Below are 16,275 nucleotides of genomic sequence, written 5' to 3' on the forward strand. Positions count from 1 at the left end.
GTAAAACAGTTGTACACAACAGTTCACATAAGTTCTTATTAATTGTACAAATTAAAAAATTGTGATAAGAATAAAATATTTAAATATATTACATTAATTTTATTCATACACAAAAAAAACACGATTTATTAAAAAAAATATATAAAAGTTTTGGTATCGCATTTTTTGAAATTGGTTGGTCATTTTCTTGTGCGACGGAATGCAACGATGACTTTTTCTGTGTTATATTCCATTTATTTATCGAAAACTGTTTTAGATAAATTTAATTATAATATTCTTAATAGTGAACACACACACAAACACACACACACACACACATAATATGTTGTTTGTTGAATAGCTCGTTTTTTGTATGCTTGAATTATCTTTGCTACTTGATTGTTTATTTTGCTTCTTCGTATTTAGTCGATTTGGGCCCGACTGCACCAACCTTACTTTGGCAAGATTTAAAACCTTTCTGGCTCACTCTCTTTCTCGGCTAAGAGAAAAAGTAAGAGCTTTAAGCCTCGCTTATAGTCAAAATAACATTTTGGTGCATCGGGTTTTATTCAAATAAATGATTCTGTTTCTAATCTTATTGTTGATAGAAAATTAAATACACCTGTTTTCTCATTCGCATGAATCATTAAAATCTTATTGTGCAAAAGCTTTTTATCAAAAAGCTAATATGTCAGAATAAAACATTTTCATACTTACGAAACACACATCTCTCTCTCTCTCTCTCTCTCTCTCTCTCTCTCTCTCTCTCTCTCTCTCTTTAAGATCTTTTAATACTTTTATATATAACATTGAAAAAATCAATTTGTAAAAAATTTTATATAGCCTTATTTAAGAAAATTTAAATAACAAGAAAAATTATTAAAAATTAATTAATAAATATCAAGAAGAATGATTTAAAAAATATGAATTTAAGAGAACTGAGTTATTAGTATGAAAATAAAACGATCTTTTAAAAACACTTCTTAAATAACTTATATTTTTTTTTGTTTAAAGCATTTAATATCCATATTAATAAAATGTGATAAATAATGCACCCAGTTATTAATAAAGTTTACGTTTATTGTATAAATTATTTAACGTTTACAGTTTATGCACTACATTATTTGGGAATATATGGCGTACTGTATTATTGTTGAATACTAAACTATCGAAATATTACTGCACTATTGAATATTGAACAAAATCCGTCGCTTTAAACGTTAATTTTCTTTTTTTATCACATTATATAGATTATTTAAATATATGATACTGTTGTTAAATAGGAAAAAAATTCATTTTTTTTTTAAACAAGATCACAATTCATTAAACATAACGACATAGTCAGATATAATTTTGAATATCTGTTGTTTTGTGAAGCAATTGTGTATGTGTGTGAACAAACAAAATCGTATTCACCTCTTAGTATCATTGTTTCGTACATAATAATACGGCGACTGCGGCAGGAATGGAAAAATAATCATGTGGCATAGCATCATCACCAAGCTAATGATACTGAAATTTATCATTGACATATTGGGACCCATTATATAGGCAAAGAATATGCCTACGGGAAATCCGTTCATAATCACACATACCAAGGCGCCGCGGATTGATGGCGCCGAAATTTCACCAATGTAAAGCGGATAACTGCTGACTATCATTCCCATTGCTGTACCTGATTAAGATGATGTAATTTTGCAACAGATGTAAAATTACATAGATTCCGAATTTACTTTATAGTTAAGTTTAGGAATGAGATCCTGTAAAATAGGCGCCAAATTGAAAGCAATTGTTTGAACATCAGAATATAAGATAATAGAAGGATTATTTGGAAAATTAGTGAAATATTAGTAATACGATTAAGCACTATGAAGAATATACTTGATGAATTGATTTATCTTGTGTTAACAGTTGTGATAAATGACTATGATCACTGTTACCTGAAAGTATTCTTGAAACGTACAACCATGTGGGGGAAGTGGCGAATATTATGCAAATCCAGCTGACGATCATCGGTAATCCTGTTGATAGGATAGACATCTTGCTGCCTATATATTCTAAAATAAGAGGTCCAAAGACGGCGCCTAAGAGGCGCCCGAGTGGTAATAGAGAGGCTATCCAAGACGCTTCTTCGTCTGTTAAACGAAACAGCGCATTTTCATCAGTCAGTTGCGCCAAGTAAGGCGAAGTCCAACCATTTGCGAGACCAATATTGATGGTCATCAAGGTCACTAAAGCACAACGTTTTGTTATATGATACAAGAAATTGATACAAATTCAGTAATTTTGTAGAAAATTTATGAGATATATAAAGATATATCAATTTTGTATTGTATGCAAATCTTAAGTTGCATGAATTAACTAACCTGTTAGAGTTGCGAACCACTGAGGCCATAGTTGAAGTAAAGGTTGAAATATTTTTTTTGCCATTTTTATATTAAATCTACACTGTTACACGCGTATCTGATAAAAATACAAACAGGGAAGATACATAATTATTCGGTCTACATATATGATTGGAATTATTTTTATTTTTAAGTTTATGTCAAATTATTTGTCAAATAACTTGCCAATTGGCTGTCAGAGGAAAAAGACAGCGAATCAACACGTTCGAAAAACTCGTCGCAAGAAATAAGACTTACAGATTACGGTCCATTTAATGCTACAAATGCTTGGAAGCATTTTTTGATTGGTCAATTAGTAAAATTCTTTTTTCCGATTGTCAATCATATGTTTCGAAGCATTTGTCATGCCAAATGGACCTCACAATTACGTATATTACGCATGAATTTAAGAAATTACTGGACACATGCAGTATTAAAAATAAACATCTGAAAGTTCGAAAATCTGTTTGCTCACAAATGCACGTCTATGATATATCGAGGAAATTACGATTATTTCCGAACTTGAATTGTCATTTGATCGGATTCACATACATTGGCATTTACTTCACATCGGCTACAGCGCATACATTTTTCATTTATTTGGTGGCGAAAAATCATTTGTCGACAATGGGATACGTCAATTTCGCGACGAGTCAGTTGCGACGCCTGTCGATAATACAAGTTTGATTTGAGAATAAATAGTCATTGTGATGTGCTACGATAAATACGTATGAAATAAAATACTCGTACTTATATGGATTAGATAAAAAAAGTCAATAAAAAGAAATTTTGAGTGGGACATATAAGAAATTTAAATTTTTTCCTATGTTCCGTAAACGGCACCGTTTCTGTTTTTTAATTTAGGCAAACACACACATCTTTAATATTTAAAAATTATATCGACTGTTTTACTGTGCAAGATTTTCTCGACTTGTACATATAATTGTATTGCATAACTGATCTTGCGTATGAATAGATCGTAATCATAAAAGATTTAAATGAATTTAATTTTTATTTTTCCCTCGTCGCGATGATTTTGTATAGTATTATTGTACAAATATATTATTTTTTACCGTGCATATCGCGTTACTTTTCCACCGCAAGCGTAGTCATGAACAAATTTTTCTAAAATTCGATAATAAAAAACTCAATTTTAGTTTTAGCGAAATGTAAAGCTTTGAAATAAAATACTCAAAAATGTCATGATGTCGAATAAAAAAAAACACTCAGAAAAAATTGTGATACTTTTAATTGTTTGCACAAAAAAATTTATCAGACTTTATAACGGTACATTGATGCTGGTAATAGCATCGTTCAGAGACCAATCCTAAGTGCTAAGTACATAGCGTTACCAATATAATAGAAAAATTACTTTTTATTTTTACGTAGCAGTAAATTGTAGCAATAAATTGTTAAATGTAGTCTTCGAGTATGCTTTTATCACAAAAATTGCTATGTATGTTTGAACATTTAGTATGAGTTCATCATTTGTAATGACTCACTCTAAACCGTTAATTGCAACTGTCGTTATAAAAATTAATTCCGTATGATTGCCATCCCTTGAGCAATCGTGCATCTTTTTTGATTGCTCTCTCATGTAATATGTAACAAAGCAATTTTTGTTTTTCCTTAACAAACGAAGCAAAAAAAAACACATTTGACATTTTGATACGAAATATCATTTACTTGCTTTACTTTACAGTAACGTGAACATTTAATGTATAGCCACTTATGTAAATTTCATTGAGAGAGATACGCCCTCTCATTTTGCGTAAAATAGAAAAGTTTATTTATATTTTTAATAGCATGGAATTACGTTGCATGATCTGAATTTTGACTGAATTTGATCAAATTTAAAGGATTTTTTTATATAATTTAATTCTTCTAAATTTAATATTATTCACCTCTCTAGGATAATTACAATTAATTAATGATATAATTGAAATTGATATAAGATTTGTTAACTGGGAGAAGAAACAGATGATTGATCTCCGTTTAACCACTGAACGATCTTCATATTCACATATTTATTTTTGTCATATATACCGAAAAATTTTGCTGGCAAACGTTATTTCACACACTTAGCCGACGAAATCGATAATAAATATGTGTTGGGCGATTTATTGGAAGTGAAACTATTTACGTTGCGTGTTCACGTTGCGAATCTCAGAACGGCGATCTTCTGGGCACGTCGTTAGGGTGAGCACGTCGAAACCGTGGAACCCAAGAGCTAACTTAAATGGAACAGAATAGGGTTACGTCACACGAAAGGGTCCGTCCTCTCTGGTCTCTTACGGCTGGAGGATAATAGCTTTCGAAACGTTGTCTTGGAACTCTCGGTTCTTACGCTGCGAAATATTTCGTCGCGTCGCTTCTCTTTATCTGACGAGACAATAGAAGCGAATGAGAAATACGCTCTGCTGTTTACATCGCATTATCTATTGTTGAATTTATGACTCCTGACATTGCGACTTTCACATCTACTTCATTCTTCTTTTTTCACGGCTACTTTGCCCGCCCCTGCTGCGTATAGGAAGCGGGTAATAGTTACCCGGTCATCCGGAGCTTTCGTGAAACGTCCATTATGCACACTATGTTACGTAATTGGAAACTGTATGGTAAGTCAAATCTTATTATATTGCACAAGCATCGCTATCGCGCTTGTATTTGCAAGCTTGATCTGGTGAAGTCATACTCATAGCTGACGACTTATTTATCGCGTTTACTAATTCTTGGCATTAAAGTTGTTTCATATTATTTGTGTTACAATTCAGCAACTTATATAACATACGTAACGCTCTTATTTTATTTATATATATTGCTCATTTAAACAGATTGTGCATTCAGAGAAAAAGACATAGTGGCAACTATATAAAGGAAACAATTGTAAATTTTGTTTTGAAGAAAACAACAAATTTTATATGTAGAACTAATGTATACGTAACTGAATGAACTATGTATGTAGTTAAATAAACTGTTTTATAATTACAATAAAATTATAAAAATTATTCAATTATGTACATTAGTTTATTCAACTATATAGTAATTTATTTAGCTATATACATTAATTCTACATATAAAACTTGTCATCTTGTAGTTATTATTATTATGCTTTTGGGAGTCTCAGATGCGCATATTCCAGTTGAATACATTAACTTTACATTATTACAATTATAAATACTTGACCAATATCTATAATTTTTCAGTATATCATCAATGAAAACATATTATCTCACTTTAACCAATAGCTTTAATGATGTGTCCATTTTGAATTCTCCCTGTTTTTCTCTGAATGTGTTTTGACAAAATTTAAATAATATATCAACTGGAATTTATGTATTTGCATTTTTGTTTATGCACTTGAGTGCCAAATAAGTATTACAATTATACGAAATAATGTCAGATATCGCGCGAATTCAAGGCCATATTTTTAGTTTCTTTATCTGCTATTGCTTGAGGTAGGAAGATATAGTGAACATGTCCACAGTATATTTTCTGTGAGTACGAACAGGCTAGAGGAACGTTTTCTAGGTAGATGAAGACGGTATATTGCTACAAGTAGCGCTAGTGAATTACATGGGACTTCCTGCGCAGAAGGAACTTACAAAGTGGAGACTCATGTCGTGTGCCAGCAAGCCGGTAGGAGTGAGTGATTTTACAAGCCCTTAAATAGTTATTAAATAGTTATTAAATAGTTATTAAAAATATACGGGTTTCTTGATTTTTATGATTAAAATGAGTTTACACAATGCGGTTAATTCGTTTTGATACAACATTAATATTAATCAAAATAATCAAGTATAAATCGACAATTTGATGAACATTGCTTCCACAGGTTCTACCATAAGTTTACGCAAATTAGCTATGCAAACGAATGCACATGGCAATCTTACCTAACGTGATGTATTGATTTTCCTATCGCGTTTCAACTGGGAAAGGATTGTGCAATCAGGCACGATCGGGCGCCGAAAATCTCGAATCTATCGCTCGACTGGAAGGTGCGCTCGATAATAAGCACACCTGACAAAATTCAATTATGCGATTCCCGTGGGCGAGTAACCCAATTTGCACGTCATCAAGCCGCATATGGGGAAATCGGTTCGAAGACTATCCCGATGGTATACAGGGGTATACCTATACCAAATATTGAAGTTCCTGGATTGCACAGGACTGCCCTCGGGGACGCCAAATAACCCGCGTTGACCTCCAACTACGCGGCTACGATTCGTCTGAACGACGGGTGTAATTGCCTGTAATCTGCCGCGACGCGGTCGTATTATAGAGATCATTTAAGGGAGAGAACCGCCGTTCGGCACCGCCAACATTATCGGTAAACGTTGTTCAAAAACAGTTTGTGAGTTTAGATTACGATCAGTTGTATATACATTCTAGAGCATGAACTTGATGTATATAGAACACAGAAAATGGAATATTAAATTTTATCATGTAACAAATTCTATGTCAATAGTATATATTTAACGCGACATTATGTACTTTACTTGATAACTGAGCTATAATTTATCTCGTTATCTGTTATTATCTGTTACCGTTTTTCTTTGTTATTATTATTAATGTGTTGCGTACTGTGCGGTTTTTCTTTAGCTCCGTAAAAAACTAATTAAAGATCATACATCTACTATTGTGATCGATAAATGTATGACATTGTACATTTATTAAATGGTTTTTTAGTATTATGTATTATCATTGACTATTAATTTGCAAATTTGTATTGTATCTTGTATACATGCCAATACACAGACATGTCTGTAATGTTAATGACCTCTATAATACTTAATATGTTAATACCAATGATACTTGCAAATTGTCATGATAAGATGTAGAATATTTTATGTAACTCTCGTAATTATGTAACTTGCGCGCTAGCTATAGAGTGCTTGCTGTTGACGTACCGATTTCTTAGTACAACGCACTTTCTCGAATAGATCATTCTCTTTCTATTTTTGATGGTCTGTCTTATCATTAAGGAGATTCTCGAGGTCCCTTTGGTGCCATCATCAAACGATCGTGATCAAACGGACCACGGAAAGCGCAATTCCTCGCTTTCGCATGATTCACATCCACTTCTATGATGCTAATGTAACACATATTAGCCGAGTACATTCCACTAATTAGTAAGATCTCCTTTTTTTCCTTATATTTACGGTGAACATGTGATTTTAAATTTTAAATATGAAAGCCTTATTTTAAAAGCAGAAGATTAGAATTCGAAGAATATTAGTATATTCAAATGTTTAAATGATTTCTTTTTCTCTTGTTGCTTTATAAATAATAGCCCAATGTAGTGGAATTAAAATATCTTACAATGTTTAATGACATTTTGGCAGTACACTACCAGCTAAAAAATAAACAACGAAGAGTTATAAAAAAAATTGGTCGAAATTTTACGAAATTTTAGTTGTGTATGCTGAAAAATCAATAACAAAAAACAAAACAACTAATAATTTGACGGCTTATACAACTCAACGATCACACTTTATATTTTTAGATAAATAAGTACGCGAGTCCAAATACATTTTTCGAATATTTATTGGAGTTTTATTAGCATGTGTGAAAAGTTTGATTTAATTTGTAATACTTTTTTATAAAATGTTCAAGTAAATACTACAAAACGCGATTTTACATATGAATCAATGCAAACAAATGTTTTGCCAAATTTTTAAACCAATAAGAGAATGTTAAAAGGAGGGTGTTATGTTTTTTGGTTAACATAAAGAAATTTTGTGTTGTATGAATTGTATATTATATTAAAGAGAATTATATTAAATCATATATTAAATTAAAGCTATTTAAGTGAAATCGAGAGGTATATCGTTTATTTGGAGGAATATTAAGAATGTGAGAGAAATTGTAATCAAAGATAATTATTATATTTCGTGATAAAAAGTTATTATTTAATAAGACTTCAAAACATCTTGAGAATTAAAACAACAAGGACTCTATATTGTTACTTAAACACACATAAGACGGAGAAAATTTTTGAACGATTGACAAGTAACGGAGAGTAACTGGAACTAATTATTTGATTGAATTTTAGCTTTGAATAACGAACATGTTTTTCAAGTTATACGTACTGATAATACAGTTTTTGTTGCTTCAAATACTAATAATACAGTTTTTATTGCTTAATTCCAGGAATATCTTAATATCTGACTTAACATCTTTTGGATTTATTGTCTTTAAAAACTATTTTTTTAAAACGATTTTCCCATAATACGTCACTCGATTCTGTTTAAGTAGCTCTTTAATATACGTGATATATTATATTATAATTTGTACATCTCAGAATTGCTTTATGTTTGTCAAAACTTAATATTCGCTTTTTTTATTAAGACGTAATAGAACAATCTACAAAATTTTTGCATTTTTGTACTACTTTGGGATGCACACCTACATCTCGAAAAATTATTTTGAAATTATCTAAAATGTACGAAAATATATTAAACAAACTCTTAACTTGTTTAAAATTGTCAAAAGAAAATTAGGAAGTCAGATCTGATGGATAATGTCTCTTTTAGAATTCATATGTAAAAGATAAGAATATGTTATAATTTTTAAAACATATTATAGTATTGGATAGTGCTATTAGTTACGCGATGTAGACATGATAAAAGTATTTCTCTTTCCTAAATTCATCCAATCAAACGAAACGATTGACGATCTTTGTTCTGGAACTTACGCAATGACGTCTACCAAAATTTTTCATGCGTCAGCGAATCGTTTCTGATTCTCGCCATCTTCGTACAAACGAATTAAAGTAAACGTACTTGACTTTTAAAAGTTCCAGGGATTTACGAACGTATTCTCTTCCGCTGTATTAACTACGACACTGTTCGAATCTCTTTCTAGTAAATCCCGGCTGGTCTATTCGAATTTGACTGAACGTATTACATGCATTTTCCTATTCCAATCGCTATTCGGTTGAGCGCAACGATGAGTAATAAGGCGTAAAAAGCTATTAGATTGACTGACGAGTTCTTCCGTTCCGTTTTACGTCGGTTCTATCCGTTCTTTTTCTCGGAAGGATCTTTGAAAGTTGAAAAGCCTTCGACTCGGCCGTTGAGAGAGACGGGAGCTCGACGCTGAAAGACATTTTCATGTCTTCGCATTACGATATTTCTCCGCTATTTGAAGCGAGCGCTTTTAAATCTAAGTTGCATAGTTCTCTTATATAAGCTCGTCTCGGTATCATATATCTCCTGTAGAATGTTTTACACTTTGCAGACACGTTAGCAATTTATCGCGTCTCGTTACTCTTACAATGATGAATGAATTAGTATGAACAAATTTCAATGCAGCCATTTCTCAATTTTTTCAAATTAAAAATATGGCTTTTCATTGGTAGTTCTTTAATCGTGGCGCCGTATGGATTTATTTATTTTTCCAAAATACAACGGATAAAAAAAGAAAAAAAAAGGGGTAGCTGGAAGATTCCGTACAGGAGCAAAAGACGGTAACGGGTCAACATTACCACGGTAATAGACACCGGCACGGCGGCGGGAAGAGCGGCGGTTTCGCGAAGGTGACGGCGGAGGTGATGGTAGAAGGATTGGTGGTGGTGCTGGCGCTGGGTGGTTGGGTGGATAGGGTGGGTGACGGTAGGTCGACCGCGCGGGGACTAGGGGATAGCCTCCGGGTTAGGGGCTGACGGGTCGTGGCGGGTGGAAAAGGGGCGACTCCGGCAGTCAGCGGGTTAGAGCCGCTCCGTGCGGGTGAACGCGAGTCGCGAGCGTGTACGCGCCCTTCTGCGAAATTTCTTTGAAAGAAGTTTCGGAGCTCGTTATCGATAGAGTTCCACCGACGATCATGGGAATGCGGATTCAGTTCGCGTCGCCTGTCAATCCTACCGGCCGTCGTTGTCGTGCGTGAACTCTCGCATTCCTTCTCCGGAATGACCTGCACGAAAGTCACCGCTCTGCAAACAAGCCTGCGAACAAAAATTTGTATAAATTTTTCAAGAATCGTCAAGTGATTGTGTAATAGCGAGTGCATTGTGTGTAAATTGGAATTACGGAGTGATTACTGAAGTGATGGATAGAAGCTTTTAAAACCCACGTCACCACGTGTCATTGAAGTGTCATCTGTGCGAGGAGAATTTGAGAGTCCCTCGATTTCTTCGAGGGCGCGCTTGTTATAATTTATGAAAAATATAATATGTAAACCGTCCGTAATTTCTTGAACGTTTGTGTCTATTAATTTTAACATTTTAAATTTAATTAATTTTAACTAAATAATAGAGAAGAAAAAATGCACTTGGTAATTACCACGTATTAAACATGTACCAACTGTCAAGTATCGGTTTTAAAAGGATAAAAAAATACGTGTGTCGTGACGAGAAAATTAGCACGTATAATATTTTTTCTGTAATTACATAAATTATGTCATTATATATAACGTTACGTTACCGATCGTAATTATGCGAGCATGCAAAAATTGCAAAAAAAATTTTTATTTAGTGATGGAAGAGCGCATCTTATGTGATTTGACAATTCAAATGTCTAACGATAAAATAACAAAGTAATTCTTTCTTTTGCATGCACAATGGTCTGGGAAATGCTTAGAAAATCTGCTATGTATATGATGAGTACGCGAATGAATTCTTCACATATTTCGCGTTGTCGACATAGAGTTTTCGTTTTGCTTTTTTGATTTTCCAGATTTAGTACATTGTCGTTTACGTTACACAGTGTTTGACTTCAAACGTATATTCAGTGTAACGATAATTTCGCTCATGGCTTCATTGCGTATGACGCTTAATTCCATACGCGCGTGCGAAACATGATATAGTTTCACAAAGCAAAATTATACCTCTAACAACGAAACTTGCTCCACAAGTCGTTGTTTTATTAATAGTGAATTTTCTTTTTTTATTTTACAGTTTTTTTCCTTTATGTGTATGTCTGCGTTTTTCATTACGATAAATAGCAATTTCCCCGGCAACTCGAGATTCTTCTTAACTCGAAGATACGCGAACAAGATAACGGAGAATCCTCGTACCGTTAAGTTTCCTCTCTCGAAAACTGTAAGAAAAACTTGCATACTGCTGAATTTTTTTCTCTTTTGTAATAATACATTTGGGTATAATGCGAAGTTTTAACGGGCGTGTTATTTTATACAATCTCTCTTATTGAAGATAATACTTTATAAATATTTATTTTATTTGCGCCGAAAAATGATGATTTTGATATGTTATATCGAATTTTTCATTTAAAAAACGATGCAGCAACGTTTGATTATATTCGTAATTATACACGTATTATTGGTTAATTGACGTTTTCAACAATGAGCTCAATTTCTCTCTGAAAATTTCATATGTTCCCCAGGGAAATACGGAGCATGGTTTTCGTTACCTCAAAATTCTGAGCGAACTCATCTAGTAATTGATATTGCGAGATGATGTTAACAAGTAGAAAGGTACATTTAGCGTAATCGTCATTCTCGAACTGTTGTAGACCGACGGAGATGCAAATTCCGGTTGGTCTCTCGGTTAGTGTAACAGCCGATAATTTCATTCGCAAGCTCATTATGGAAATGGGAACTGTTTCCATAGAAATTACATAATTAGAACGTGTCGACGGTTCGTCGACGACGTTGAACACAGTCGAAATTGCAAACCGTACGTTCGAATGATGCATAATGCACCGACAATTCGTGATAAACAGCTAAAAATATCGTCGCGTAACCGTCTATCGTAAATAAAAACGCAATCCCGCTGCCACAATTACTCGTTATGCAAAATATTACGTAGCGCCAAGAAACGATGATCGTTTCTTCCTTAAATGTCCGCAAGAATAATGCCAATCTCACGTGACTCGTTAACCAAAAACATTTAACGTCGTGAAGAGAGATAGGACGTGATCAATTTTGCGTGGTATATATTGGGTATATCCTACGGGAATCGTAAGTAATCGCTTGAGATGACAAACGCCGGTAAATAATCGAGAGAGTTAAATAAAACGGGACGATTTTCCAAAGCTGAAGTATTGATTTGTTTTTGTACGCTAGTGCAATACAACGTGAAGTTATAATAATTCAATTACATTGGTATATAATGCAGCACGAAGTTGATTCAGTGAAATTAATCTAGTGCTTCCTGAGTTGGTTTCGAGGTAGTCAAGTTTCGCGGGTAACCATCGAATGTCCCTTGAACGCAAACGTGTAATGTCAACGAGTAGCAGAAGGAAAGAGTTGCCATCGTTTGCGGCATGGCAGAGAGATTAACCTGTTGACAGGTGCGTAGCTCCGAAAATTGATTGCGTGCGTCCTATGCAGACGTCCGCGACCGCGCGCATCACGTGCGACGCCCAACGTGTGTGCACTTGACTGCAAACGCGTTTTCAGCTCGCAGTTGCATAATAATCGGTCTCTCAGCGTCGTCGACAAACAGTCTCTTTCGCTGCGCCTCGATCGTTTGATGACATGCAAACGGCAAACAATTCAAGACATTTTAATTTGGTTTCTTTTCAAATTTTTTTAGTTGAATTTCTTTTTAATTTATTAAAATCGGTGTCTGTCTGAAAAAGGATTGGGAAAGTAGACGGGCAAATAGATTTGTCCGGCGAATCATGAAAATTCGCGCAACTGCACTTCCATTGATATGTGTAACAAATTTAGATGTATGGAGGATACTTTTTGCGGATAATTTGAATGGGAATCGCTGAATAGCATTTGGCGTAAATATTTCGGCGTGGATCCGGAGTTACGAACATACCTAACATCCCATGCGGATTTCATCGGATTTTTTTCATCGGTAGATTTTGCATCTGTTGCATATCACGAAATTTCGTTACGTGTGTACCGTCGTTGTTTCCCCTGAAAACAAAATAATTCGCCCGATCCGTCGCGTAACCGGGAACCAATTTATCATTTAATATAGAACACGAAATATAACCAGAATAAAATAAAACTATAAATTAGCGTATTTTTTTTTTTTAAACTGTCGGTACCCGTAGGCATTTAAAATCTGCGTTATATTACATTTTATTCAACGGTGATGATCTGAGATGTACATTTGTGGAAAGGCAATTCGAACATTTCATAAAGTGTCGAAGTTTATAAACGTTAAAAGATCGCATCGAGTTAATGACAAATGCCGTGTACCAAAATTTAAAATTTCTCGTTGAAAGAATTGACCCGACGAAAAACTCGTGAAAGTTTCACGAGTACGTGCGCTTATTCTCTTTCTACGTGCTGCTATTTTTTTTTGCTATTGAAGACGTTGAAAACTTTTCTCGGTCGATCGGAAGTCGTCGCGTAAAATGTGCCCGCCTATCCAAAGTGACAAGTGAAATCTCTCACCAGTTGAGCCAATGGAGAATATTCGAGGAATATAGTATTGTCACACAATCAGCTGGAGGATCAACTGTTAATTAGCAGACATGTACACCCATCTACACGGGGATAACGGCATGTGCTGTTATCTTCCTACTGTTCTGTACCTCGAACGATACCGTAAGTATCTTTGCTAATCGAGTCGACGAGCGAGAAATGATACGCAATACCAAGAGATTTTGTTATTAGGCAGGTATTAGAATTACCATTGTAATAATTTTCCTTTGCGCGAATTTCTTCGAATCATATTTTAAAGTATCGATTATGTCGTGATTTTTTTATATTGTAAAAGCACTTTGTTGTAGCAATCGTGGCAGAGAAACAGGGAGTGAATTTTAACAATTACATAAGTTTCGGTCGGACAAAGTTTCGAATTTTCATGGAAGGCCACTGTAATTATTTCTACGGCTTCAAATGTCGGACCTTCTCGTTTGTCGCTGATACGAAGCTTGTGGACGACGGAAGTAGGATAATTAATTCAGGAAGTCAACTCTACGCTCGCGAGGAGTTTGGTAGAAGTTATGTTTAAACGAAACATATATTTCCGCGTATTTTCAGGTATCAGCGAGCTTAGCATAATGTTAAAGACAATCACCGCGAAGCGGGCGGAAGGAAATGAGTGTAATGGAAGGCTGAACTCCCTTAGAATAAAAAAAAAAAAGAAAAGGAAAATAACGAAAGATTTTGCATAATAAAGCGGTTAGATGAGGCGCTGGGTTGCGCTTGGTTGAGAGTTGTATATGTAAATGCCGTAGAGAGCTTGTCGAATAAACAAAGGGTAAAGCGCATTCGCTTGCATCTCCCAGTGAAACTTGCTTTTTGTCTGCTGCGTTTCGAAGAAAGTCTTTATCGATCGGCACGTTACATCAACGCAACATGCCATAACATTATTATGAAATCGTACTTGTCCAGTTGCTCCTGAAATCGTAGTTTTAACGTTCATGTTAATGTGTTTGTGAAGTTGGTACGGCGTTTTATTAATTCGAAAAAACAACGAGTTCAATAGCACTTTACAATTCTACAGCTCCTGACAAAAAATTAAAAAAATTTTGCATTTTTAATAGCACGACATTCGACAGAAATGTTTCATATGAACATAGTAAGTTGGCATCTAGAAGAATTTGATAATTCTAATTGCAATTCCTGTTTCTGAAGATTATAGGTGTACTTTTATGCATATAAAAAGAGTTCTGGTTATTAATATTGTTATACAATTAAAAATTGGAATTTTAATATTACATTCCTTAATTTCTGATCGTACCATCTTCGAGCGTAATTCTTTCTTCGAAAATTTTTAGAATGTTATGCAAAATTGACATCAGAACTTCTAGAATTCTAAAGAATATTTTTTAGATTAGGATGAATTTGCGTGCGCGTACTTTCAGATTGAATAATTTCTAAAGTAATGCTCGAATTGTCTTCGATCATTGTAATTTTATTTGGAAATCTTAGAATATTATACTACACGCACACACATACATGCACACACACACAAGAGAGAATATGAAATAACGTAATATTAATTGCTAATCTAATTATCACTAGGCGATAAGAGAATTTTTAGAAAAAAGCTTATTTATGAAACAAATAAATAGAGAAGCGCGCTATACAATTGGGATCTCTTAATGCTTAATAATACTTTTATTATTAATTTTCAGGCGTATAATATTTTTGTTTTAAATTTTTAAACGTTTTCCAGTTTATACAAACTGCACGCTAATTACTGCCGGTCTTGAAATGCAATTTTAAATTCAAACTGGAATAATATCACAAATTACATAAATTGATAATCAATTTAATAATAATAATGCTACACAGAAAATTTATTCTGAAAATATGATAGTCGTGGGATAGTACAGTATTTCGAAATTTTTTACTCATTTTAGAAAAAATTATTCAAATTATTATTTTATATTTTATTATAGTTTTATTAACGAATGAGAGAGAATTGCATAAAATTCTTCAAAATACAATGTTGCCTCATTATAATTATGAAACTAGCTTAGAATTAACTGGAACTTAACAAATATCGTAATATTCGATGGCTACTGATACTTTAAAAGGAAACTGTAAAATTATGAAAAAAATACTACTTTCTTTCTCTCTCTCTCTCTCTCTCTCTCTGTCTCTCTCTCTCTCTCTCTCTCAAGCTATCGTTATTTTTTCAAATTAATAAAATGTGCTAACTTTTTACAGACACTAAGTTTTATCAGGAAGATTCTTAGTATTTATAAATTTATCTACTTTATTTCGATGCAGTTTCTATATCGATATGCAACGAAAATCGCAATTATTACTGAAAAATATTGTTACCTAATCATGTTGCTAACAAATCAAACAGTATGATAATTTCAGATTCTGAATTTATTTGCTTATTTATCTAGTTTCTTTATTTGGAATAATATTAACAGCATCTTTTTGAGCAGTTGATTGTTACAATTTCAAGAAAATCTCGGCACAAAAAACGCCCTGTCGATTTTATTTTTCTCGCGCTTGCTGTCCAACCGGTTCAACGTAAAGCCAGCTTTTTTGAAAAAAAAAAAAAAAAAAAAAAAAAAATTTG

At 33.5% G+C, this 16,275-nt stretch overlaps 2 protein-coding genes across 2 annotated transcripts in view; one reads left to right on the forward strand and one right to left on the reverse strand.

Moving 5' to 3' along the window:
- Nucleotides 1-16,275, forward strand: part of LOC108747669 — a 171,909-nt gene that overhangs the window by 60,754 nt on the left and 94,880 nt on the right. The window lies entirely within an intron of this gene.
- Nucleotides 1-16,275, reverse strand: part of LOC108747666 (facilitated trehalose transporter Tret1-like) — a 54,794-nt gene that overhangs the window by 2,548 nt on the left and 35,971 nt on the right. The window contains exons 2-5 of the mRNA XM_018485278.1: nucleotides 10,229-10,308; nucleotides 2,346-2,442; nucleotides 1,920-2,210; nucleotides 1,396-1,654 (exon numbers count right to left, since the gene is read on the reverse strand). Of these exons, the coding sequence (XP_018340780.1) occupies nucleotides 1,396-1,654; nucleotides 1,920-2,210; nucleotides 2,346-2,409 (614 nt within the window). The 5' untranslated portion in view covers nucleotides 2,410-2,442; nucleotides 10,229-10,308. The remainder of the gene's footprint in view (nucleotides 1-1,395; nucleotides 1,655-1,919; nucleotides 2,211-2,345; nucleotides 2,443-10,228; nucleotides 10,309-16,275) is intronic.

The sequence above is a fragment of the Trachymyrmex septentrionalis genome, unplaced genomic scaffold (genome assembly GCF_001594115.1).
Source record: "Trachymyrmex septentrionalis isolate Tsep2-gDNA-1 unplaced genomic scaffold, Tsep1.0 scaffold20, whole genome shotgun sequence".
Taxonomy (NCBI): domain Eukaryota; kingdom Metazoa; phylum Arthropoda; class Insecta; order Hymenoptera; family Formicidae; genus Trachymyrmex; species Trachymyrmex septentrionalis.